This window comes from Amblyomma americanum, chromosome 10, assembly GCF_052857255.1.
Source record: "Amblyomma americanum isolate KBUSLIRL-KWMA chromosome 10, ASM5285725v1, whole genome shotgun sequence".
In the NCBI taxonomy this organism is placed as follows: domain Eukaryota; kingdom Metazoa; phylum Arthropoda; class Arachnida; order Ixodida; family Ixodidae; genus Amblyomma; species Amblyomma americanum.
Genome location: NC_135506.1, coordinates 50,771,410 through 50,799,248, shown reverse-complemented (window position 1 = coordinate 50,799,248; position 27,839 = coordinate 50,771,410). Strand labels below are relative to the sequence as shown.

At 45.9% G+C, this 27,839-nt stretch overlaps 1 protein-coding gene across 1 annotated transcript in view; it reads right to left on the bottom strand.

The window, feature by feature from the left end:
- Nucleotides 1-200: 200 nt before the first annotated feature.
- Nucleotides 201-27,839, bottom strand: part of LOC144108878 (corticotropin-releasing factor receptor 2-like) — a 118,343-nt gene continuing 90,704 nt past the window's right edge. The window contains exons 6-11 of the mRNA XM_077642108.1: nt 16,717-16,873; nt 7,039-7,169; nt 6,818-6,906; nt 5,986-6,124; nt 5,056-5,097; nt 201-3,503 (exon numbers count right to left, since the gene is read on the bottom strand). Of these exons, the coding sequence (XP_077498234.1) occupies nt 3,192-3,503; nt 5,056-5,097; nt 5,986-6,124; nt 6,818-6,906; nt 7,039-7,169; nt 16,717-16,873 (870 nt within the window). The 3' untranslated portion in view covers nt 201-3,191. The remainder of the gene's footprint in view (nt 3,504-5,055; nt 5,098-5,985; nt 6,125-6,817; nt 6,907-7,038; nt 7,170-16,716; nt 16,874-27,839) is intronic.

Genomic DNA, 27,839 nt, shown 5'->3' with positions numbered 1-27,839 from the left:
CTTCCCTCATTGCCTGGTGGATTGTTGCCAGCTTTATGCACATGTTCGCAACAATGCAGAGTGCAGACGTTTCGATTTTTGCGTGGGCCCAATGAGACACAAAAAAGAACAGAAAACCGGCTGAGTTGGTTGCCATTCATGTTTCCGCAGTTCAAAAACCACGGAAAGCAGGCAAGGACGTACACAACACGTGAGCTGGCTGTCAACTGATCTCCTTATTCACAGAACAACGAAACATAGGCTTCAGATGGAACCAAAAATACAAATACAGTGACGACGGTTCTGTATGAGCATCTTGTGTCTTGCGAAGGGAAATGAAAAAGCGTTCTTTGTGTGCACGCAGCAGGTTTGATGGTGTTTTGGCTCAGTCTGAAGGCTGTATATTTCGTAGTTCTGTGAATAATAAAGTTAGTAGCGATCCTGTTGCGTGCGTCTCTGCCTCTTGTCCGTGAATATTGCGCTGTGTGAACAAAAGGGGAGTTGGCTTCGAGCCACACCGCAAAGCAGACAGGGGAAGCTCACTGATATCCCAAGCCTATATGTTTTACGTTGCAACATCTACACTGGTTCCTCCAAGACCGCCGGCGGTGCCAGTCACACAGCACCGTTGGCAAGAATGGTTCGACGCGTCTTTTATATTTGCTTTTCGAAGGAGGCCATCGCATCGCATACGCCGAGCATCGTTGTCCGTGGCGTGACAGCCGACACCATCTCCAAGTTCTGCCGAACTCCATCCTATTCCGTGTCTATCCGAACCCTATCTCGTCCGTCTGGCCGTATCCGGTCGTGTCCTGCTGGACAGGCTAGATAGAGAGAGGCCAAAAATGATGAGCTTGTCGAGCGCCAGTAGCAGCTGTGGCATCGGTTTTGCAAACAAGCACAAGGAATGCAGTAGCAGAGGAAGACAAAAAAAAAAAAAAGAGACGGTTGAAGGAATCGTCCCAGCTCAGAAAAAGACCCCGCAAGACTGGAGCAAGCGGTGAGTCAGCGGCAGTTGACTAGGGGCGGAGTCGATTTTAAGTGTGCCGGATTTGGCGAAATTAACGAAATTTGATTGTAGTGAAATGCTGAAAAAGGAGCCGAGGTCAGTGAAACGACCTGCTAACGACTGATGTCGATTTCGGGTTGTTTTAAAGGACATCACGCAGAGGCTGTTCTGCGGTCCACGCAATTCAACTGCCTTCGAGCGAGCGCACCGAGATCATGATAATACGCAGAATCGCATCGGTCGTCGCTCAAGATGCAAAGGCAACTATACGTTTGTCTTGCTGTTGTTTGCGTTTGATGGTTTGTGTTTTGCTAGTTTTGGCAGTGTGACTTAAAGGGCTCCTGAGCAGGCTTCGATTGTTAAAATAAAACAGTGCAGTGCGTGGATCGAGCTTTGATGACGGTATGTGCAAAACAACGCAAGAACAAAATACAACTCAAGAACGAAGCGAGCAATGCCCCTCAAAAGAAGTCCTCTCTAGGCAATGGCGTCGACCGCTTTTCATGACGTGCTAGCATGAAATTGAAGGGGGTGGCAGATGAACGGGTATTAACCACGGTTTACTGGGATTAACGGCGGCGTCATCGAAATCGGTCGACGCCATTGGAGGGTCTCTTTTCAGCAGTATCCGCCACTTAGTTCTCGGTTGTATGCGACTATAAAGCCATGCGCATGGTGCCAGAAAGCGGGGAAAATCGAATTCAAAGTTCTTTCGCGCTTCTTTCAGATAAAGCCAATAACCTAATCCTCTATGCTGGCATTCGGGCGTTCGCCGGGGCGTCTCAGCGAACGGCATTCCATTGGTCCATCTTTCTGATTGACGGGTGAAGGGCGGGTTTAAACTAACGCGTTGACGTAGCACGGAATGAAACACTTCCTACGAAGTCGCGTCGTCAACTCGTTTTGCACTGTGTTCTGCGCGTACTGAGCCGGCGCCCGGTAAACTGGTATACGCCTACGCTGGCAAATCTCCGCTATGCTAAGAGTCTATTATGAGCATTTAAAAAAAATAAATAAAAAATTCCGGCTGCGTGCTCCTTGGCGACGTTTCACAACCACCGGGGCATAACGCATTTTCGACCAGAGGATGATCAGGAGACCTTTAGGGCGGAAGGCATTCCAGTGAAGCGGTTGAAAATAATCTAATGAAAACAAAGGTCTTTAATGAATGGTAATTAGTACGACAAGTCAAATGTTTTTCAAACGTATGTCACGTGTGAACAGAATGAAATTATTCAGTTCTGTTTTGTAATATAAAGTGGAAACATTTGGCAATAGCACTATTTTCGGCACAGCCAGACGATGTACGAATGGCACTTTTGTTTACTTTGTGAGCAGTGCGCATCGCTGTGTGACACCCTTGCATTTCCTTATGCGCTTCTAGCCCCGAAGATGGCCTAGTTTTTCTTTATTTGACTTCTATCGGCTGATCAACTCATGCAGGCCTCCTGCCATTCCTTCACTGTTATGTCAAAAGAAAAGTTGCTTTGATTAGTCGGATGCGACACGCAGGGAAGACATGTTTACTTCTTTTTATTAGACAGATGGGAAAACAGAAACGCGACGACGACAGGAAATACAGTTAACATGGCTCACTTTGTTCATGCAGATTCTGTGGTGTGAGTGTGGTTGTAGAAAAAGTATGATCACCTATGAAGCGGGTCTTTGTGTTCTAGTTATCCTTGTGACAGATCACAGAACTGCTTGAAGTGACAATTTTGCATCACGCTGTTTATTTGTTTTTTCCAATGGATCATACGATTAAACGGCCAAGGTACGAGATATCTCTACCGCAACCCCCTGTACAAGTTCACCTAGTGCAACGCTTACCTGGATGTCATCCCCATCAACGACAGCTGTTGTAGAGAGCTGTTTCGTTGAATCTGTCTCATATATGTGAGTCCAGAACATCAAATGCCCGCCGCAGATCACGGCTATGAACAGAGTGTACGCCGAGCAAAGACAGTAAATTAGGAGTTTTGTCAAAAGGTTGTGTGTGCTCATGTCTTCCATACCGTATCTTCCCGTCTATTTGCTGTTTTGCTCTTGTTCGAAAGATTTGTATTTCAACCCCCTTAAATAAAAGGTTATTTTTGTGCGCATTAATGACTGTTGAGCGCCTCAGACCAGAATATTCAACTCAACCTAAGGCCCTCCTTTTGTACACAATCCAAACGCATCGCACGTGATTGTTTCAGATGCTTTACACGTGAAATACATCGACCGTCCCATCGTGGCAGTGTCCACATTCATTTGGCTTTGGCTTGCTCCGGCACTGACACGGCAGTCCGGCAACTCTGGTGCCTGTATCGCCTCTGCTTCTGGTGTCGTTCGCTGCAGCGTGTGACGTAGGCGGCAGCTTCCTGGAGACCGACGAAAGGGGAGACGTGACCGAGCTTGTCAGCCTGCATCGTCGGCTGCTGGAGAACCTCCAAGACCGGGACGCAGTGCTGACTTTGCGCGTGTCTCGGCGTGCCGCTGCGCGCAGGTAGGCGTTGCGTAATGCGGTCTGCACCTGCGTTTAACCAGTGAGAGCCGAGGTGTGCGCTCTGGACGTTTTCATTGCGCTGACATTCAACGGTTAGTGGTGTACCAACACACGCGATTGATAGGCTTACTGCGGAGCGTGCTTGTTTTATTTTACGAGTGATCTGTGGCTCAGAACGATATCTTAACATGCATGCATTTTTGCACGACCGTGATTAGCTGCTGATACCTCGGAAGGCTACACTGAGCCCTGTAGGCAGCAACAAAGGTCATGAAAGCACAGTGGAGCGCGCCTTTCGAGTGCTTTAGGCAGCCATGTAGAAGTCTATAGGTGATCTTTACCGTTGAAAACGCGGACACGAAGCACAATTAATCGAAGAACAATAGCCTAGCCAGAACTAGTACTGATGATCACTTGAACCAGGCCCGTGTATTCGTTAGCGCATTGCGGCTTTGTGCTGCTAAAGAGCTGCATGACCTTTTATAACGCGCAACCAACTAAGGTCCTTGGCATTATGCATGATGAACAAGACGACCAAAGGGCCCTTTTCCGCCCGGCTGGAATTCAACCGCAGATTCGGTGTGTGCGCTCTGCGACTGACCAATGGGGAGCGCCGAAACAACGTGTGACGTGGGGTCACGTGGGAGCTGTTGCCGCGGCAGAAGCAAAACTGTTTATTCTAACCAAACACGCGAAATATTGCATTGTTTATAAAAGAACGCTGGTTATAACATCGTGAACACATGTCGTGTAGCGTTTCTGTCGCGTTTAATTATGGGTTGCCCATGCGAACATCAACCAACCTCGCGTGTCTCTCCGACCGAATTCGCTGGGTAAGCGTTGCATTGAAAGCATTGACCGAAAATCGCACTGCGGCGTCATCGACTTGGCCGAATATTTTCGTTCTAGTTGCAGCACGTGAAACGGGGTAAGCTGTGCGAAACACTGCAGTCGCGCGATTCACCTTTGCGTCACGTGAGTAGAAGTCCGCGGCTGAGTTTTAAGAGTGCCGACGTGTGTCGTCACTGCATTGTTAGATAATACAGTTAATTTGCCTTTAGCGAGTTTCACGCCAGGCGGAACCGGATATATGTAAGTTTAAGGGATAATTCGTTAGAAGATTGCCAGAGATGTGCGGGAGTGTAAAATAAGTGACGAAAACTACACATTAGCCTTCGAAAGAGGGTGCCAAAGGTAGAGGTAAAAATTAAGAGACTTGTAAAGAGGACTGAAATATATTCTTGCTAAGCGAAAACTATCATCACCCTTTTAAATGAAGAACTTGTGTACAATTTTCTTTCTTGAGGAAGTTTCGGAAGTTAGTGAATGTATGCCTTCTTCGAGATTGGACCGTTAATTCGCCGTCAAATTGTCGACCTGTAGATGCTTGTTCACATCAGCGCCGAGTATGTTCTTGTGGAAACTAATGAATTAAGTCACATGTTTAACATTGGTGCATGGGCCGCATCGTGGTGACTAGGCTTAACCTATCTGTGCCAGCTTGTTCTGGGTTCACCTGATTACGAACGTTACATGATCGATCAAGACAAAAGAAGGGTGGGAGAAAAATATGGCATACCTCCGAATCCATGAAGCAGTACAGCACTGACACGAATATCCCCTGCGGAGCAGCGAAGAAAAGGAGAAAGAGGGATAGATAGATAGATAAAGAGGAGGAGGGAAAGGCAGGGATGTTAACCAGAAAGGGGACAAAGAGCAGAAAGTGTAAAGATTTTTCTTCACTATTTGTAGGGTGGCGGAGGCAGGCAGTGACCTGTAAACGGACTGACTGCATTATGAGCAATCGTCATCACCATCATCAGCTTGACTACACGCACTGAAGGGCAAATACCTCTCACATGTCTCTCAAATCAACTCCCGGTAAAAGGTGCCGCGCCCGGCTGTCGTCGCTATATAACGATACGGCTGTGCACCACGAGCCTTTTCGTCATCATACAGAGAAATCAACGCAAGAGTGGAGGGACAAACGTCCGTCAAAGGAAGCCTTCCAACCAAGGACTATTGTCGTGGTGTCGAGCTCAACCACCATGCACCGTCACAGCTGCTATAATGTGTACGCTAACGGGTGCAATGCGGTTGACCGCGTCGTGCTGGTAGTCAGTGGACGCAGTGGGCTGGAGGGCATTCTTAGAGAGGCATTTGACGCTTCGTGCTGGGGTTGCTTGTTACTATAGGGACGTGTTAAACTCACGGTCTGCACTTTTTCGCTACCTTCGAACACCTACCTTTTGAACTGCCAGAATGTGTGCGGGATATTCGTGTCTAACTCTCTAGTCCTACGAGCAGGTGTTCGTAGCTTCTTATACAATTAGGTGGTGAACATAGCAGGTATTCTCAATGTATGTGGAAAAGAAGTATATAGTTGGTAACCCGCCTCGTATCTATGGCGCCAAGCAGGTATTATTTTGTCCTCTGCGATGCTAGGTCCAGAAATAAAGGGTTGGTGGTGGGGGGAGGGGGGAAGACGTGACCACCGGGAACCAGTCACCTGCGACGACTGTAGGATGGCGTTGATGATCATGTAGGCCTCCCTGAGACCCATAGTTTCGTTCTGGGGGTTGATGCAGAACAGCAGGTGAGTGATGCCGAGGAGGGGGAACAAGAGCGCCGTGGCCTTGATGGCTTTCCTGTAGAGAGGCAGGGAACGATGAAATTATATTACCAACGCTGGCTCTACTGGCACCGAAGTTCTCATTTCCGCAATGCACCTTAGTTGGTGGCCCTTGGAATTGCATTTAGTAGGCGACGGTTATCCGCTAACGCCTGACTTTGATGTTTACGTTGACAGATCAGCGCTTTCGTTGAGAGCGCTTGAAACCCGTTTATCGCAAAGATGAGGGCTTGGGAACAATGAGCGTGCAGAAATAAAACTACATGCCTTCAACTGGAAAGAACCTGGATCAAACAGTGCATTGAAAGGTTGTAATAACTAATCTATCTTGCTGCAGTTTTCTTACTGGTTCATACCCAGCTATTCTGAACAAAACCATTTTTGAGCGGGAAACAGTTTATGAACGCAATTTTTTTTTTCATATACTGTAAGATTTCACTATAACAAACAGTTGTCGTCAAAAGCATTCGTTATTGGAGCTTTATGAGGCTATTAACTGTTTGATGCGACCGACGGAAACACTTTCATGAAAGATTTTGCTACATATGGGAAGATTGGACCGTTACGTTCAAGCTTCCATAACAGTTCGTTTAAATTTTTCGAAATTAAAAATTTTTGTCCGAGAATGTTGCGCAGAATGAGACAAATATAACGATTATCAACGAGTCAGTGTCATGAAGCGTTGAAGATGAACAGCGTGCATTCTTGCCTGAACTGCGTCGTTTCCGCTGATGAAGCACTGGGCTTCACTCGTGACACCAGGATCCTGACGATGTTCACTAGGAACACAGAATTCACCTGCCAAATGAATAAAAAACGCAGTTTGGCTATATATAATTACATTGACTTAGACGTGGGCTTGCTCAATGATTTACGATACCGGAAACGCAGGTGAAAGCTCCCTGCGAACTGCATGCAAACTTAGCTCACCAGTATGGCGACCAGGCGGGGCGCGATGAGAATCCATACGTTGGTGCTTGACCCATAGCCTTCCCAGCATGCAGTGCGCAGTTCCTTCTGGGTTTGGTACGCCCAGGCCAGAATGAACACGAGGGGCAGCCCTGCGATCATACGAAGATAAAAAGTGGTAGTGTTTTAACGCAGTTAAACCGAGTAGACGTGTCAAAACATTTGTTTACATTGGTTGGCTCGTGGTTTTGCTTTGCTCGGTCGTCGGCACGTCTGGCGACGATATTAGTTAGATAGTAGTATTACTTGATGAATACGACGACGTGAAATGCACAGCTTGGCGAATCCCCCATGTGGGTATGTGCCATGTTTTAGGAAGAAGAAGAAGAAAAAGAAGGAAAAGAAGAAAAAGATGAATAAAATGATGAAGAAAAGAAGAAGGAAAAGAAGAAAGAGAAGAAGGAGGAGAAGAAAAAAGAGAAGAAGAAGGAGCTGGTGAAGGAGAAGAAGGAGAAGAAGGAGTAGAAGAAGGAAAAGAAGAAGGAAAAGAAGAAGAAGGAAAAGAAGAAGGAAAAGAATAAGAAGGAGAAGAAGAAGGAGGCGAAGAAGATGAAGAAGAAGAAAATAAGAAGAAAAGAAGGAAAAGAAGAAAGAGAAGGAGGAGAAGAAAAAAGAGAAGAAGAAGGAGCTGGTGAAGGAGAAGGAGAAGAAGGAGTAGAAGAAGAAGGAAAAGAAGAAGGAAAAGAAGAAGGAAAATAAGAAGAAGGAAAATAAGAAGAAGGAAAAGAAGAAGAAGGAAAAGAATAAGAAGGAGAAGAAGAAGGAGGCGAAGAAGATGAAGAAGAAGAAAATAAGAAGAAAAAGAAGGAAAAGAAGGAAAAGAAGAAGTAGGAAAAGAAAAAGAAGGAAAAGAAGAAGGAAAAGAAGAAGGAAAAGAATAAGAAGGAGAAGAAGAAGAAGGAGAAGAAGAAGATGAAGAAGAAGAAAATAAGAAGAAAAAGAAGGAAAAGAAGGGAAATAAGGAGAAGAAGGAAAAGAAGGTGGACAAGAAAAAGAAGGAAAAGAAGGTGGACAAGAAGAAGAAGGAAAAGAAGAAGGAGGAGAAGGAGAAGAAGGAGGAGGAGAAGGAGAAGAAGGAGAAGGAAAAGAAGGAAAAGAAGGAAAAGAACAAGGAAAAGAACAAGGAAAAGAAGGAAAAGAAGGAAAAGAAGGAAAAAAAGAAGAACGAAAAGAAGAAGAAGAAGGAAAAGAAGAAGGAGAAGAAGAGGAAGAAGAAGCGTGAGAGTGCGTGCTTTTCATTTTAATTACCTGAGCACAGGTGAATAGTCACCCGATTCTTGGCCGATCCCCCAGTGTGGGTATGTGCCAGCTTTTGATACGCTAACAACAACAACACGAGGCGCGATCGGCTGCGGCGATAGCATTGTGTTCTCAAGCACAGGCCAGCGAAGCTCACGTGTTCGCACCGCAGCGGTTTGAAAACCTAGTAGTGGCAGTTTTATTTATTTATTAACTTTATTTAAGCTCACAAGGTCAATTAAAGGCAAGGTATCCGCGACCAAAGCTGTAAAAGCCATTTCACCGCTAAGTTTTCGTTGTAAAATGTGCTCTGATTGGCTTGCCGCAGCAACGCAGCACTATAGAGTACGCTTAGACTGCTGCAAACGCAAGATTTTGAGGAACGAGAGCGAAGTGAACGATGCAATTGGGAAAAGTCGTTGAGGTGTGCACTTTAAAAGAATACAATGCAAAGCCAAGGGTTATGACCTTATGAAAGGGTGTTATATTTTTTCCTTGCCAAAGAAAACGACCTGGTGGGAAAAATTACTTACCTAATAAAGGGATGACCCCATTATAAAGGGAATTATATTTTTTTCTTGCCGAAGAAAACGACCAGGAGGGAATCAATTCCTTGCCTAGTTGTGGATTTGCCTTCTTTATACATCACTATAAATAATACTAAGAACAGGACGAGACCGCGTCTTTCCAAAATTGCCGGGAGATCTTCCGTGAAAGCTTGCATTTCGGTGAAAAATGGGACGCAACAGAAGTAAAATTTGCACATGCATTCACCAGAAATACACAGAAGAGGAGGCCCCTGATGAGATCTAGCAGCACCCGCTGCATTCCACATAGCGAGCGATCGTCTTCGCGTAAAGCAAAGGAATGTGCAATGTCTGCACGGCTGCATGCGTCTCGCCGCTTGCTGGGGGCGCCTTAAAGAAAAGAGTGTCTCTGAACTGTCCTTTGAAATGGCTTGAAATGCGCGCATTCAAGCTTCAGCGTAGTTATTGCCCTGGCGACGTAGCAGTGTCGCTTTTGAGAAAATGGATGAGTGGACGAATAAAGAAGGCGACCGTCTGGGATGGAGCAACTCGAGACTCAGTGAAAAGACCAGGCGCAAAACGACCAGAGAATGCAAGAGAAGACAAATAAGGCGAGCGAAAAATTGACCGCCACACTTTTGCATTGAGAGAGACTGAAGCCGGGGTGACAGATGAAAAATCACCCGCAGCGCCACCTCAGCGGCATTTATCGGAAACGATGTGCGACCGCTGCCAGCAGCAGCCAAGGAATAGCCAGCCGCTGTTTTCGCGTATTCTTTATTCGCCGCGTCGATATTTGCGTGCAGCAGAGTGGAGGGCTGAAGGCCGCTCAAGTAGAGGTTTTTGACGCCAATTCTTCACAACCGTGTCACTCTGGGCATCCGTACCCACTCAAGGGCTTCGTGTTTCTCAGTTTTAGTTAAATGCGCGCAACAGCTGTAGGGTTTGCTGGCATCCTTGAGCGGTGCCGGCATCACGGGGCCTTTCTTACGACGTGACAAAAAAGATTTTATGAGGGCACTTAAGTCTGCTTACGTGCAGGAATGCGAAAGCATGGAAGTTTATAGAACGCGGGTTTTTAAGAGCGTCAGCTCTTACCACGTCTCGAGATTTCGTGGGGTCTGCTACCACCCTTGATCACAGCGCCACCTGTGGCAGCAACTACTCATCATCTTCCGAGATGTCGTGAGGTCTCCTACCACCCTGAGATCAAAGCGCCATCTGTGGCTGCAACTAGAAAGCAGCGCATATCGCGTTGAGGCTTGTAGTGCCATCTACAATAGCATTGTAGAAACAACCACCTGCCGCGTGCTAATGATGACGTCGCGGTCCAATATGGTGGATAGAGGTAGAATGTGAGTATGACGTCAGGGGACGAAATGGCGGCATAGTTTTGGTTTCTCGAATCCAAGGTGGCGGCCGTTAAAATTGATTGTGCCCTCTCATTCGTTTCCCCCCTCACCAAAAATAGCTTAAAATGGGTAGGAAAACTGTGCCGTTACGGGACCGCTACACATGCAAACATTCGTTCCGCTATATATACTCCGACAACAACGGGCACCCATCCGTTAACAGTTGCATACCTAATTTGGTAGGCAAATAAAATCTAATGGGTTGTGATGTAAAAATCAAACCACAATTAAATAATAGGTAAATGTTGTCTGCATATAATGTCTAATTGGAGCGTTACCATATCGCACAGCAAGCCGAAATTCTAGGCCCACCTTGACCTCCCAAACGAAGAAAATTTCGTTTGGGGCGTATCTTGAGGGAATGCAACTCGACAATGGGTAGACGTGCATCGTAATTTCCTGATAGATGGCGCTAGGCGGCGACCGTTTCGGTACGCGGCGTGCATGCACGCGTAGCCGAGCATGGTGGCAATCCCGCCGTTGCAAAGGGCATTACCAGAGCCACTAAATAAAAATGTATTATTATGAAAATCATTATTTAGTGACTCTGGGCATCGCATTCCGTTAACGTTTAAACGTCGCCTTCACGCGCAAATACTTGCAATTAATAGGACAAGCGGACTCCCCGGACTGTACCACATGTGGCGTGCAAGAGACTATAGAACATGTTTTAGTGGTGTGTCCAGCATATACACGTTAAAGACTCATGTTTGCATCTGTTTTGAAGTCTATGGACACAAGGCTCCTCTCGGAGGATTTGATGCTCGGTGCTTGGCCAGATAGTTTGAAAACTGTACAGGCAACGCGAGCGCTCTCACACTTTTTAAGCCACATGGACCTTGCCTTGCGTTTGTGATGTTAGAAAGTGTGCCTTGTTTTTTTTTGTTTTTTTTTCTTTTTTATGCATTTTTTCATCTGCCCCCCCCCCCCCCCCACCCCATTAGCATCACCCCCCATCGTGACCCTCTTTTTTCTCCTCTTCCCGTTCCCCAGTGCAGAGTAGCAGGCCAGATAACTTTCAAGCCAACCTCTCTGGCTTTCAAGTCAATAAACCCTCTCTCTCTCTCTACATTCCGTTTCTCGAGACGAGCGGCGCGTCCTTCTTCGCTTTCTTCATCTAGTTAACCAAACAGCTATGGCTCGTTACGTCAACGTCAGCCAGACGGTGGCGGCGTTTTTCCACGACGCCAGAACTCGTAGTTTTTTTCCATCTATTATTAATTATATATTTTAGTTAGTGTTAAATTATGATGTACTTTATATTTAATTTTTACTCGTTTTTATTTTTCAATGTTCATTTTAGTTTTAATTGTTATTTTCATTATTTTATTTATTTAGTTTTATTCTATTTTATTTTTATTTTATCTATTTTAGTTTCAATGACGTCATTTGAATGACAGGTAGAGCGGACACTTTTTGAGCCCGAACAAATCCTGTCCACAACGATGAGCCTGTAAAGGCTTATGCCTTAAAATGGCCTAATCTTCTTGCTGTAGTGGTTACCTTTCTTCTTCCTTTCTTAAAACATATCTGCGCGTGTGAAATTTCAACCAACCGAACGTTGGTTGAAATCTCGTCTGGTCGGGAACAATTAAATTAAAACTTTAAAATGGTCGCTGATCAAAACTAAACAAAAACAAAAAAACGACCTTTTGCGTCCCGTACGGGAGCCGAAACTTCGTTTTTTGTTGTTTTTTCCTTTTGGTAGGCATTGATTTCAAGTTTTAATATGATTCTGACACTGCATGAGACCAGAGGTTGCGATGAGTTCTACGCGTTACATGTGGAATGATTGGCCATTTTTATATTTGATCTCAGCTGGAATACCCTCAGGCTGCGTTGTCTGCTAATGTCACACCTATCGCATGGCTGCCCATCGCTCGCTGTGCTGTTATTAGTCTGAAAAATAAAAATGAAAAGCGAAGTGCTCAACGGTGCTCCCATCTCGCAGTTTGGAGAATCGGCACCCATATATCAGCGGGATTCCTTTACGGAATTGCTGAAGTGCAGCCAGTTGGTCGAGCCACACGCAGTCGTATTAGTAGTAAAGGCGACCGAAGAGTATTTCTTGTAGAAATAATGTCACGCAAGATTTGATTGCGTCATAAAGTCCGTCATTTTTTATTCTCCCGTTGCCCGAAGGAACCCTACGATATTTTGCGTCATTCTCAGAGTTCGAATTTCGCAGAGCTCATAGGGAGTCGATGTCATTATGCAGTGCAATCACCTCCAAGAACGTATAATCCACCAAGCCGGATTCTGTAACGCTGCTTTCTTCATGGACACTTATTTGCTTGTCGAGCCTTTATGCACCACGGATTCAATCGAATGTCGTAATGAAGCGCCCTTGCAACACGAAGGCGGGTCAACCATTGAGTAACTTCGGGCGAGTTTGGTTTCATACGGTGCGGAATTTACAGTAAGCCCACTTTGTTTCGGGGATGAGAAGAATGGAAGCAGGCGACTGTCATCAGTCTGTTTGCGTCTTAGGAAACTGCATTTCAATGTGGTCCTGTCTCCAGCACACGTTATTTCTCGTGTCTTCCTTCATTTATATTTTGCACTATCAACTGCGTTTTCTCTATTCTTGTCCTTGAGGGCAGGCATTGCGTCTTCTGAGTGACATAAAGAAAAAGCAGATGTGAACGAAAAAAGAAAGAAAACTACCATACAGCACAGTTTGAACGCAACTGCGCCATCAATGGTGAGAATAAAGTGACGCAGGCAATGCATCGCGCACACTGTCATGCTAGGACGCAACTGCACTGCCACTGGCTAGAATAAACGGACGAAGGCAGTACATCACATACTCGCTCATGCAGTGCAAAGCTGCTGCATCTCGCCTTTTCATTGTCATTCGATCGTGCGCTTTCCGCAGCACCGTTAGACCGCTTTGCGAGAATGCCTGATTGAAGGACGCGTACCCGCAGAAAGAACAGTTAGCCTTCACCTGAGAACGACTTAGAGTGTCCACGCTAGTTTTAAGTATAGCGCGTGGAATTCAGCCAGGTGTTGAGACGCGCCGAGTGGACGGTCTGTCCGATTAGTCAACAAGAGTAGCATTATCGACTTTACAATCCTTACGCCGGCATGTATGAAGCTGGCAAGAAGCCACTCACTGAGCAGGCCTGAAATATTGCCTTAAAAGCTAATATCTGTTGCGTATTTGCATATTTTATTTTAGTGAGATTTAGCGAGCTTGTACAAGTGCACTTCGCTCGAAGTTAATCCGCAGAGTGTAAATAATTACTTTCGGGTATGCCCCTTTATGATAAATTTTCGGCTTAAACCATTATTTCTGGTTATAGTTGTGTTTTTTTTCAACGAAAAAGCTGCCTTACAACTCAGTGTAAACGCAACTGGTCGATGAATGCATACCCGCAGGAAAAGAAGTTAATTTTAGCTTTCACACGAATACGATGTTGGAATGTCCCTAAGAATGAGAAAAAAAAAATGTACGCACGAACCGAATGGGCTCTGAGTGTGCGTGCGCTCGTGATTTTTCTTCTTCAACTTTGCGAAAATTGGTGCCTCACAATGGCGCCTGTTTCCTACTCTTAGAAGGGAAAAACCACACAAGAGCTAACAGTACAGCATGCAAAAGATCACAGCGTGGTCACGCCAAAGAATGAAAACAAAATGTAATTCACACCACAAAAAGACAGATACTTTCAGAGCGATTGTTGGACTAACCGTAAAACAGTACGGTGAATGTCAGCAAGCAATAGAAGAAACAATAAAAAATAAAACATCCTGTTCGTATCTTTCGTGCTTTAGTTTCCGTTTTTATATTGCCTGAAGTCGATCATCTCTTGCAAGAATAAGTGTTAGATTTTTGGTGCAATGCTGATGTGGTACGTGACACAATGAAAAGTCACCACGAAGTCAGAAAAAAGAGTTATTTTCATATGACACACAAGATTTCTTTTCTCTGACAAGTCTGACTGTCTGTGACAAGTGTTTTCCTCTGCTTTCGACCCCTCGCGCTGCCTTTCCTAATATTCGCTACACGCAACCAAATAGTGCAAAACCAAATTTTGATAGATTTCATCCAAGTTTCTCCACAGCCCTCGTTTAACGATGGAAGTTTGCATCCCGATTGTATTTTGATAGAAAAATCAGTTTCAACTTCGCTTAAAAGCCCTCCTTAGTGACCACAAGTGGGTTTAACCTCGCCATAAGTCTGGCCATTTCTCATGCCATTTCCCATGCCATTACTCATCACCAACAGTTACGTGCGTCCCATGAACTGGTGTCACTGGAAAACACTGGAACAAGAGCGGAAGCCACTAAAACAGCGCTGGTCTCCGCATCAGTGCTAGGAAAATACTGGCAATCTGTAAGCATAGTGGCAAGGCATGAGGCCGCAAAGCTTTTGCGCGAAAAAAGCAGTTTTTTCTCATGCCTTTCTTTATATTTCACGGAAAAGTCTTTCTTTCTGTGGGGAGTTTGCAGCCGAGTTTGTTCTTTCGGCAGCGCAATGCACGTTGCTAGCGGTGTTTTTTATACTCGCACATGACGAATGGCTGCACATGCTAAGCATAAAATCAGTTGGAAGTTAACGTATGTATTGTCTGCCTCTCGTCGTCATCCTATTCTTTTAATGTGAAAACATTATATGGCTCATCAGCAACGAAATCCTGCGTTGCCGTTGGTGACAACAAAAGCGGTCTAAAAACTCCCAGATGACATCACTGTGGCCGCCGAAACGCGGCCGCTGCGGCCGGGCTCGAACCCCGCTTTGGTTCGGACCCGTGCACTTCGGTTCAGTAGCAGAGAGCCCTGAACATTGAGCCAGGGCGGCGGGTTTGTCTCCGTGTCGAGCGGTGCCAGCATTTTGAAGGATAAAACACAAACCAGTCCAGCTTTATGGTTTTACTTTTTTCATGTAATTTGCGCGTCACTGAAAATCATGTGTGACGGTTTTCTCGCCACATTGTTTGATAGTTTGATAGCTTATTGTTTTTTATCCTGTTTATACATACAGGAAAAAGCGAAGGGAAAGCTAAAGGCTTTGAGCCTGACAAGGCCTTTCCGCCGCATACAGTTTTGGTAGCGTTAAATTAAAATTCAGAAATACACCTTTTACAGATAGTCAATACATTTCTGTGTCACGCAGACTCTTGCACATGTAAGTATACACAAATACATAAAATAGGATTATTGCCGTAGAGGAGACAAAGAGAATGAATACAGATGTAAAGCTCAGTCATCTTGACGAACGAATGCAGGAAAAGAAGGTGACATCAAAACAGAAAGAAAAGTCACTGTTAGCTGACGCTATACAGAAGTAGAGGAAAAAGACATTGATATCGATTTTTTTCTCTCCATAATCAGTGCTTTTACTGCTATTTTTGTGAATTGTTTAATTCGAGTCCACGTCATGTGGCAGATTATTCAAGAACAGCGGAACTTGGTAATTGAAATATGGTTTGCCATAATTCGTGCGTGTTCAGTAAGGTTTTCTGTGCTCTTGCCTGTGAAGAGTGAGAGTGTGTTTACGTCTTATGTTTATCGCAGCCGCCCTGCACGTGCCTTTTTTACTCTTATGTTTTGCAGGAACTGACCAGGCCACAGCGTAACGCCGCCGACCACGCCTAGCACCTTATACGACGTCCGGCATTGTTATTAGCCTTTCCGCGCCTTGTCTACAATGTTCATGGCAATCCTTAAATAGGACGCAGCCGACATCGACGGTCATCCTTAGACCAATGAGGGTCGCGTATCGTTGCTGCTATCGCCTCCACCGAGTCGCTTACTTTTAGTAAGCAAAAATTTACCCAATAAATTGAATTCATCGCCAGCCTGTTTGCTATCTACTGCCGTGCCTGTCATCACAGCCACATGACGATATCTCACACGCTTGTTCTCCAGTGAGAAATCCTCAAACCGAGCCGCGTAAGCTGCTCGAAATGCCTGCTATCTTCCAATAAAATTTAACAATAATTTGGTTTTGATTAAAGAGAGGGCGCGGTAACTATCTTAATCTCGATAGACACTTGACCAGCAGCTCGGGAGAGGTGATCAAGGAGAGAATGAAAGAAGATAAGAAAGAGGTAGCGTAGTGGAGGGCTCCGGAATAATTTAGACAATCTACGACCCGCCGCGGTGGCTCAGTGGTTAGAGCGCTCGCCTACTGATCCGGAGTACCCCGTTTCGAACCCGACCGCGGCGGCCATGTTTCAATGGAGGCGAAACGCTTAGGCGCCCGTGTGCTGTGCGATGTCAGTGCACGGTTAAAGATCCCCAAGTGATCTAAATTATTCCGGAGCTCTCCACTACAGCACCTCTTTCTTCCTTTCCTCCTTCACTCCCTCCTTTATCCCTTCCCTTAGGGCGTGTTTCAGGTGTCCGCCGGTATATGAGACAGATACTGCGCCATTTTCTTTCCCCAAAAACCAATTATTATTATCTCCGACTATGTGTGGCAAGGGTGGCCAAGTAGAGAGAAGGCGTCTCACCCCAGCCGAGCGCGTAGTAGAGGCGGAAGGGCGCGTCCTGGCGGAACACCGACACGGCCACCCGGGAGTGCAGCAGCAGCCCTTCGACGAACATCCAGTTGATGGACGCCGTGGCAGCGTACATCTTCAGCGAGAGCACGCACTTGCACAGCACCGGCTGCGAGAGAGAGAGACACAATGATGTCCGTTTCTGTCAAGCACTAGCATAACCAGGTGACCGGTAGAACCTCTGAGGGTGAACTGAGCATCCCTGCCATAAGCATGTTTGAAAATATACAGCGCGGAAAACGGGACTTTAGGGTAGAAAACACAGGACAAGCGCTGACTCTCAACTAAAGTTTAATCACAGCACACAGGCAAATATAAGCGGGCAGGCCACAAGCGAACAACAAAACCACAAGGCACGTGCACTATGTTGGATCAAGATAGGTAACCTCACTGTCACGCAGGAGCAAGGATGGTTTGCTGACGCACAATCTAGATTTTTTTCTCATCTTGTATGCTTCTACGATTTCTCTGGTCAATTGATCGGAGTGTTTGTACAATATGTCAGTGTAATACAAGGCAGGAAAACATGATTTACAATCTCGGCAATGATCAACTAAATTCGTGCAGCGGTTCGAATCAAATGAGTTTAGATGTTCTCTCAGACGTGTGCCTATCTTGATCCAACATAGTGCACGTGCCTTGAGGTTTTAATGTTTGATTGTTGCCTGTCCGCTTATATTTGCCTGTTTGTTGTGATTAAACTTCTGTTGAGAGTCAGCGCTAGTCCTGTGTTTTCTACCCTAAAGTCCCCGTTTTCCGCGCTGTATATTTTCAAATATGTATCACCAACTCGCCCGCTTTGCTATCGTACTGCCATAAGCAGTTTCTTTCCGATCTCTTCTGACCGTTTCTCCCTCATTCTATTTGTATACTCGCATATGGACCCACCAGTCTCATTCCGTGTTGATTGATTTACAGAACTGACATACGCACAAGGCACACATGCCCACATGGATAGCAACGGATCAATTCTCGCCAGCAACTGCTCCGCTTCCTGAAGGTGTTGTGCCTGCTGAGTGGACTGGCACTTCGCGAAAGAAACGTCCGTACTTGACATTCCCTATATTTAATCAGTCCCTCTTTCTGCTTTATCTTTACATACGGCCCTTTTCCCCCATTTCCTCACCCGCCGCGGTGGCTCAGGGATTATATCAGTGATTAGGGGGTGACGGCTACGGACGGCTCCGTAAGAAAAGAAGACATAATATCCCAATACTGGAGCATTTAGAGCGAACGAAAGTACTTGCTGTTGGACTAGTTGGTTCATCATAAAGTTGAATGGCGCAAGGGAGCGCCTCTGTGTCTTTCTGTGTTCGTTCCCTTGCACCATTCAACTTTATGACGAACAAAAGTGTGGCGTAGTACATACCCTGCGTAATTTTGTTCGGTCGCCCGGTTACAAGAGTTGGGTGAAAATCTTATTTGCAATACAATGAGACAACAGTTCAAACTCTAGAACTAACCCAGTTCACAAAAACTTTAGACGTCTTTTTTTTTTTTTTGCGTGGCAGTCGGGTCGAATAAACGAGGTTACAGAATTTTCAGTGCCCAGAGTTTAGAGTGATGGATTGTGCGGAATGTAAATGAGACCGAGCTTATTTCTAAACTCAGTTTCGATCAATCGCTGGAGTTGAGCTTATGTGACATAAAGCCGATCTTATCAATAACGAAGATTTATAAAGGTAGTGCTAGGAATGAAACAGAAGAGAAAACACTTAAGACGGACTGGCGATGAATACTGACTGATTTTAATCGATATGCTAAGCCTGCTTTTAGACGTAAAACACACTTCAAGAATCAATAGAATTTTATCAGCTAGATATGGCGGAAACATTCAATCGATACCTCGGTACAAAACGAAAAACTAGCACATTATCCAAGTTTTTTGTCAATTTGTAAACCGACAGAGCTGCGTTTAATTTTACTGAGACATTGATTTTACGTTTGCGGAGTATATATTATTCTAAACACGAATATATCCATATAGGAGCTAAAGGAGAGCTTACTCCCTTTTTACTCCTTTCTGTTTACAGTACAGTTGATGAATATTCGTATTATTTTTAAAGCTCCTTCCTAGCACAGAGGCATGCTTGGGTTAAATGATATCACTTTGTACTGTGGGAGCGCCTGTCTGTGACAAGTAGTTTCCTATGCTTTTCACCCCTCGAGCTGCTTTCCCTAATCTTTGTCACACGCAACCAAATAGTGCAAAGCCAAATTTTAAAAGATTCCATGCAAGTTTCTCTACGGCCCTCGTTCAACGAAGGAACTTTGCATTCGGAATGTATTTTGATTGAAAATTCAGTTTCAACTTCGCTTAAAATTCCACCTTAGTGACCACTGGTGAGTTTAACCTGCGCATAGGTAGGGCTGGCGACTTTACGCGAGTGAAAAATCACGTACACACGCACGCACAGCACTCAGGAACGTAGTGAAGGTATCTGTAAAACATGCAGCTGCGCAGGTGACGGAGAGAGTTGGGCTAGTATGTTACTGGAGTGAAAATATTTATTGTCCAGCACTATTGCTAAGGAACCTTACTTAGGCTTAACGCTCCAGGACAGGGCTGTGTAGGGTGTTTCACCAAACACTTTACATAATTTTTAAAAGTAGGCTTTTGAGTTAGAAGAGCACTTTTTTCAGCATAGAATTGCCAGTGGTGTGGTGCATCAGAAAACAGCTAAGATGTGCGAACTGGCACTATAGTAAACTATCATTAATAGTTAACTTCTTAACTATTACTGTAAGGCTCCTTAATTATTCACAGGCGCGTAGACCACCTTAAGTATTATCCATATGAGATTTTAGAATTTCGAGAACGCAGTTACCATCGGCGCTGTGGCCCAACAAATTTTGGCTATTTCGACGAGTTACGTACACTGGAGAGGTTGCTTTGCCTGGAAGCTTCTCGAAAGCGCATCTATTTTGCCGCGATGTAGCCAAAATTTGTTCGACTACAGGGCCAAGGGTAACCTCATTTCCGAAATTTTAAAATCTCATTTGAATATTACTTAAGGTGGTCTCCCTCTCAATAATTACGGAGCCTAACACTAATAATTAAGAAGCTATCCTATATCAGTTAACCAGCCTACTAGTTACTACGTCCTAGCTGTATTATGATGCACTATCCGCTGTCAATGCTACGCCGAAAAGAGCGTTCTTAGTACTCTCAAAGCATATTAAAAAAAAAAGTGCAGTCGTAGGTGATGAAACACCCTGTACACACGGTCCTGTCAATGCATCCTATGATAAACATGCCTCACTAGTGCGAAGGACGCGCAGCATTCTAGAAGAGGGAGAATCGGCGCCCATTCATTTTTTTTTTTGCTCTGCAGATTTCAAACGGGCATCGTTATCAACGCAAACATCTCCAAGATATTCTGCCTCTTCCTCGAAAGCTCGTTCTCAGGCTAGTGCCGAGACGGCGTTCTCACTCGGACATCCCCAGCGGGGCCGCAAACTGCCGCCTGAACTTGCGAAAGCGCGTTCGATTAGCAGCATCACTTTAGAGGACCAACTCGCGAGTCCTGATCCCTGCAGCGGGACGATGAATGGGGCTGCACGCGCAGACCTCGGAAGAAGAACGGTCAGGCTTAGCAAGCCGCTCGGGAACAATTTCACGCCGGCCGGCCGGCCGCCAGGAAGCCGCAAGTTGCTGGCTAGATCCCGCGGCTTTAATTGCGGCAGTAGCCACATTTGCACGGTTTCCCGGTCCGCAGTCATTTTCCCCACCTTCCCCTCGGCGCGCCGAAAGAATAAATTACGGCACACTGCCACTGCCAGTGGGAGTGAGGGATGATTATTGTGGACCACAAAGCGGACGACACCCGGGGGAACCGGAGCAAGTCACTAGCCGAGAAGCGCGCCAAGAAGGGAAGGTGAGGACCGAAGATTTACTCGCTGGCGCTCTGCGCGGCGCTCTTTACGGCGAAAGAAGCCAGGGAGTAGAAAAGAAAGTTGTACGGGGCGCAGTTGTGGTGAGGCCTGCGCGCCTGCATGAATAATACGAGTGGCAAGTCTGGACTGCACGGTTTTGTCCTCGGCTATCGCGGTTGAGGCTGGGGCCGTTATCAAGCTATGTTTGCTAATGGTGTGAGAGTCGAGTAAATCCCCTCGTTTTTACGATCCTGCTTTGACTCGCTGCCAACTCTCTCCCTCCTTCGCCTGGGAAGCCAGATTTCTTTCCTAATTAAGAATTGTAGCGCAGTAAATGGGCCTTGGTGCCAATACTGCTGTACTGAGCATAAAGACCTTGACACTTAAATGAAACAAGAAAAAAAAAGTTGTGCTATCTGGTGCCAGTGACGGTGCCAAAACAACATCGATGCAAGCCAAAACCAGAAAAGAAGGGAGACTATAACACACACACGCACACTAACAGGCACGCACACACACACGCGCGCGCACGCACGCACGCACGCACGCACGCACGCACGCACGCGCACGCGCGCACGCGCGCACGCACGCACGCACGCACGCACACACACACACACACACACACACACACACACACACACACACACACACACACACACACACACGCGCACACGCACACACGCACACACGCACACACACACACACACACACACACACACACACGCGCGCGCACACGCACACGCACACGCACACGCACGCACGCGCATACACACGCACGCACACGCACACGCACACGCACACGCACGCACGCGCATACACACGCACGCACGCGCATACACACGCACGCACGCGCACACACTCACACATACACGCGCGCGCGCGAGCGCGCATTCGCACTCACACATACACGCGCGCGCGCGAGCGCGCATTCGCACTCACACATACACGCGCGCGCGCGAGCGCGCATTCGCACTCACACATACACGCGCGCGCGCGAGCGCGCATTCGCACTCACACAGAAAACAAGCCGAAAGTCATTAAAACTTTCTGGAATGTGACATTTCCTTAAACTGTTCTCAGTTTTAACTACTGCTGGGTGCTTTCGAGTATAATTGCCTCGCAGAGGTTGACCGCGTGTGCAGTGAGGTCTGGGTCAAGTGCCCTCCTGTTCACAAGTTCACGGTGCCCTTTGCCGTTTCCGAGAACACCGCTTAGACGTGTCGAGGGCGGTTACTCGGTCTCAAGAATTATCTGCAGTCCGGCGGACGTGGATGATGGCACTCAGAGGGAGCGGTTCTGGAGCGAGCGCTAGTCTGCATGCTGCCCGACGTGTGCGACGACGAATTATTTGACTCATGCGCCCTTGAAGAAGTCTGAAGGGCGCTGATGACGAGAACTTCCACAACAGGAAGAGTGGCAATGGTAAAAACCCGGTCGAAGGAGCTGCACAGCATCGTAGTGCTGCACTCTGTTTCCTTCTGCAGAAGTTGCCGGCCACCGCTGTGGCTTTAACTTGAGGCTTCAACATTTGTGACAATTACTGGTGAGATAATCCTGAACTGTCGCTGTTCCCTGGAAGTACTTTCCGAAACTGTCGAAAGCCGCTTCTCTTTAGCGCCTTGTTTTCGTGCAGACCAAAAAGCTGACTGCTTTCGCTTGCCAGGCACTTAGTTAAAATGTTACATCGCTTTGATCTTCAACTCAGTCGGATCGCTTTGAAGCTCTAGCATGCGCTTGAACACGTAGATACAGCTGGACCTTTCTGTACGTCAGTGAGAGGGCTGTCCGACAAGTGCCCAAAGTGTTTTTTTATGTTATAAAACGTTGGTCTTTAGAGAAATGAAGCCTCAATTAATTTGAAAACACTTCTGTTGTGAGCTCACAGGCTTAGCCCAGTGCTCCTCTTTTATCGAACCTCTCTTGTTCGGCATGGCTAGCAACTGCCGAGAAGTACCAGCAGACTTCAGTTTTCACCTGTCAAATGAATTAAAAGTGGCTTCGTTCCTGTTTCTTTTCCTTTTTAATTTTGCTTTTTAATTAAAATCTACCGCCTTCACGCATTACTTTATCATGGAGGTTGTGAGATTTGTGAGCATAAAAGGATTCCATCAAGGTATCTAGGAAATTTCGCATTAAATTTGAATCGAGTGGAAAAAAATTAAGAATAGTCATATTAGGTTGATAGGGGTTGCAACTGCTATTGGTGTTTGTTTTCCTCCTTATACACGTGTATAACTGCTTGAGTCTGTATTATTTTGCCTTGAATAACTATACATGTGCTATGACCACAACTGTGATGAACTGAAGCTATTCATTCTGTAATCTGGCTTCAAATCTATAAGAAGTAGAAAGTACAGAGAGGCATTTCTAACGCCCAAATTTTGAAACCTTACAACCAGCTGAGATAAGCATTTTTAAAGGAAACTTAGAATCTCTTCGGTATGTTCTGTCACTGACATAATCCTTTAAGAAGGTTTTGCATCTGACCAGAGCGATAAATAGCACCACGAGAGAAAAATATGCTAAACAAGCCTTTCCATGCTGTATTTCAAATCGCCCCTTTACCATCTCTTTCATTGCACCCCTCCCCTTTCCATTATTACTATCTATTATGCTTATATACTCTTAGTTTACGTTCAAATGCTGACGAACCCTCGGTCTTCGCACTCTGCCCTCCCCTTTCTTTCTCTCTTTCCCTTTGACTTCCCCTTTTTTCTTTTTTAGATTCTTCTCACATGACACAGAAGTTTCTCTGCCGTTCCGTCTTTTCTCCTCTTGCGTCATTGTCTCTGCTTCCTTTTTAATTTTGCATTACTTCTCTTATTTATTTCTGCCGAGCTGCTGAGTTGCTTTAATGAGCTATTCTTGGTCAATCCACTTTGTACCTGCCATGTCTACAAACGCAGCTCCACATCCCTAGACACACAACCTTTAGAGTCCATTTTCGTGATCTCTTCATTCCCTGGATTCCGTTCTGCTGATCTGGCGTTTATTTTTATCACGGTTTTGTAGGTCGATCAGTTTAATCTTTAGCAGACATCATCTCTGGACAAGATTTTCCAAGTCCAGGCTTCCCCATCCTAACCGTCTTCCCACTTCACACCCTCCTCTTTACACCGGGGATTCCTCTTCGGTGTGAAGGCCCCTTTGTACCCCTGCCAATGATGAACGCTTTGCCCAGACGCGGGCAAGTCCTCTCGTCGAAACGTTGGCTCAGCACCCTGAGGCTCCCCCTGTTCCTTGTTCACTTTCTTTTGCATTTCTCTTTTAGTTATTTAGCGTTCGCACAACAGGCAGGCGGCCGAAAATGGATAGCTGTAGTGCTTAAGAAACAGGCAGTCTTTTTTTTTTTGCTTTAGAAATTGTCGCAAGGCATCTTGAATATCGCTTTGATGGCGCGCCTGCCGGTTGCTCTGATATTCAAATTTGGTTCTCCCAGGCTCGCTTTTATTCCCTTACCGGTTTTCAGCACTATCCTTCCTCTTTCCTAACCCGGACCCGGGTTCTGGTATTCGAACAACACAATTCAACAACCAAGCTCAGATGAGTTTGCTTGAATTCGTAACGAACCGTGTCTATGGGAAAAAGAAACGCATGGAACAGTAGCCTCGTCAGCTTGCATGCATATTTCAGAATAATCTATCCCCTCGAAGCTGGGGACGAGAAATTTTTACATAAAAGAAAAAAATCCTGCTCTCAGAACGCAGTCTGAACAGTGCTTAGGCATAATAGAGGTGTCACCGACTCAAACTGAAAAGAAGCAACTAGAGGTAGAAAGCTATGAGGATCGGGGAAAAAAACATCCTAGTGCCACTGTTCGGTTCGAATTTCTCTCTAACCGCCACTGGGCCATACATGTCGAACTAAGGCGTGCGCTGTTTCTGTTCGGCGGGTTGTTTGCATTTGAAACACGTTCCTTAGTTCCCGCTGAAGGTTGTGCATTCGACAAACTTTGGTCGTCAGTGATAAAAGAATTCTTGTCCATGCTACTTCCGGCCTTAGCCGCCCTCTATTTTTAAAATAGTTCGCAAGCACTTAAAAACGCCAAGGCGCCCGTGTGCTGTGCGATGTCAGTGCACGTTAAAGATCCCCAGATGGTCGAAATTATTCCGGAGCCCTCCACTACGGACCTATTTGTTCCTTTCTTCTTTCACTCCCTCCTTTATTCCTTTCCTTACGGCGCGGTTCAGGTGTTCAAAGATATATGAGACAGATACTGCGCCATTTCCTTTCCCCAAAATCCAATTATTATTATTATTATTATTAAGCACTTCTAGTGGCCATTCCCCGCATTTGGGCGTTGTGTCTGTGTCTGTCTGTCTGTCTGTCTGTCTGTCTGTCTGTCGGTCGGTCGGTCGGTCCGTCCGTCCGTCCGTCCGTCCGTCCGTCCGTCCGTCCGTCCGCCCGTCCGCCCGTCCGCCCGTCCGCCCGTCCGCCCGTCCGTCTGTCTCTGTCTCTGTCTGTCTGTCTGTCTGTCTGTCTGTCTGTCTGTCTGTCTGTCTGTCTGTCTGTCTGTCTGTCTGTCTGTCTGTCTGTCTGTCTGTCTGTCTGTCTGTCTGTCTGTCTGTCTGTCTGTCTGTCTGTCTGTCTGTCTGTCTGTCTGTCTGTCTGTCTGTCTGTCTGTCTGTCTGTCTGTCTGTCTGTCTGTCTGTCTGTCTGTCTGTCTGTCTGTCTGTCTGTCTGTCTGTCTGTCTGTCTGTCTGTCTGTCTGTCTGTCTGTCTGTCTGTCTGTCTGTCTGTCTGTCTGTCTGTCTGTCTGTCTGTCTGTCTGTCTGTCTGTCTGTCTGTCTGTCTGTCTGTCTGTCTGTCTGTCTGTCTGTCTGTCTGTCTGTCTGTCTGTCTGTCTGTCTGTCTGTCTGTCTGTCTGTCTGTCTGTCTGTCTGTCTGTCTGTCTGTCTGTCTGTCTGTCTGTCTGTCTGTCTGTCTGTCTGTCTGTCTGTCTGTCTGTCTGTCTGTCTGTCTGTCTGTCTGTCTGTCTGTCTGTCTGTCTGTCTGTCTGTCTGTCTGTCTGTCTGTCTGTCTGTCTGTCTGTCTGTCTGTCTGTCTGTCTGTCTGTCTGTGAATAGCATTGGCGAGATCGTGTCTCCTTGACTCCAGGTTTAATCGGAGCTAAACCACCGCCAATTTTTTCTTTAACTACAATGTTTCTTTGCAAGCTGCATAGCTTTTCTTTGTAGCCAAATGGATGAGCTCCGGTGGATGTTAGTGAGTAATTACTCCCTTATTGTAAGTATACGTCACTCTCAGGGCATGATTGGCCGGGGAGTAAATTCAACTTTGTTGTGTTTTCCGTGTATGAAATATTTCTGTGGGCGCCTACGAATTTCTGAGGTCACCCGTAAGCAGCCCAGCTACCTATTTGGCGTGTTAGCATTCTGCACAGCACATTGCGCAGGGTGTCCAACATTGTGAGGGAAAAAAAATCGGCGATAAACTTAGGACTGCTTATGTGTGGAAATGAGAAAGCGATACTGTCCCTGGGTGCACTCTTTATGCGTAATGTTTGTACATGGATTAAATTTGTTTCCTACTAGTTTATGTGTATGAGGCCACATGGAAGGCTGTAAGATGAACGGTTACATCACAATTATGATATGAAAGTCTGGGAAGGTATGCAATTGAAAGAGCATATGTCGTAGGTTCGAATCTGTGTCGCTAGCTAGCCTCCAACTTGACTGGCACATGTAAGCTGTATGCAGCGAGAACTCTTATGACACAACACGGACCGCTGTAGGACTAACTTTTGTGTCGCAGTTTTGGTACGAATGTAGTCGGGAAAGGTGGCGCCACATTGAGGTTCACCAGTGACGAGTATATATAGACGAACGACATGTATAGGATCGTCTGAAGTGGTGGTGCTCAGCATGCTTTGTGCGTCATACGGCCTCTTGATGACGTCACCCTTTATTTCTTGCCATCGCTCGGATTTTCTGTACCATCTGCGAGTGCACATTCACATGCACACGCCACTGGCTTTCCCCGTAATTGGACTAGTAATGCTTTTTGCATTAAAATAAATTTTTTTCATGCGCCTATTTTCGAGTGAGAAATAGTTATTTAGATTTCAGGTGTTTATTTCACGACTGGTTTGTCCACAAAGCCTGCAGCTTTTTAAATAGAGCTCTGGCGCATTTCCAATGTAGTAAAAGCCCATTAATCTCAGAAAATGTTCATAAAAGCGTGAAGCAGGTTGCTTTGTGATTTAGGAGAGTGCTAAAAATGTTCTTTCAATTCCATTTCCCGCAAAATAAAACATTAGGGAACGAACTTGTATTTTTCAGTCACGCAAGTATATTGAATGACCTACTTGTACAAGTTTATTCAGTAAAGTTATATTTTGTGGGAATTGAACTGAAATTGTATTCTAGAGCAAATCGGCATTGGAAGATTAATGACCTCTTACTTAATTTGAAATGCCCGCAAAGCTGTATTTAAAGAACTGCACACTTTCTAAATAAACCGCTTCTGAAATAGACACTGCAATCATTTCAACTTAATAAAAAGTTTGATTTATTTATTGTTTAGGAGTATTTTGTTGAGCCCTAGCTCATGCGATACGCGTTGTCCTGTACATCACACAGCGCTCCTTTTCTTGATTCTGTGCTTGTTAGTACATCAATAACTAACCGTTTCCCTCATGTCCTCTCTTAGAACCCTCTCCTTGCTCATAAACCTACCTTGGTGTGCCTTCTGTTGCTCAGCGTTGCATTCACGAAGCAGTGTTCATATATCATCATTACGGCCGAGAGCCCTGTCGCTAAAACCTATGTCCCTTAGGAGATGATCCAGAAACACTTATGGCATCAGAGGCGTAGAAGTCACGAGTAGGGCTGCAGGCCATAACGATGATATATGAACACTGCTCAGTGAATGCAACACCTCGTCCCTGCTGAAAGAGAAGAGGTGCGAACTGTTCTTGACCGCATGGGCAACCTGGCTCTGACGGCGGAGATGGTCTTTGGACGATGGTCACGTTTGCCGTCAGCCTAGAAGTTTCATTGCCTCACACTGCATTACTGGATAAAAAAAATGTGCATAACGAAAGTGGCAGAATTTCTTGCTTCTTGCGTCGATACCAAGTTATTTCGTCTTTTTTCCTCCTCCCTGCGCATCGTCCTCATCCTCCATTTCTTTCATTATTCCTTTCTCTTAGTGCACGGTAGCCAACTGGAACGTCACTGTGGGCAACATCTGTATTC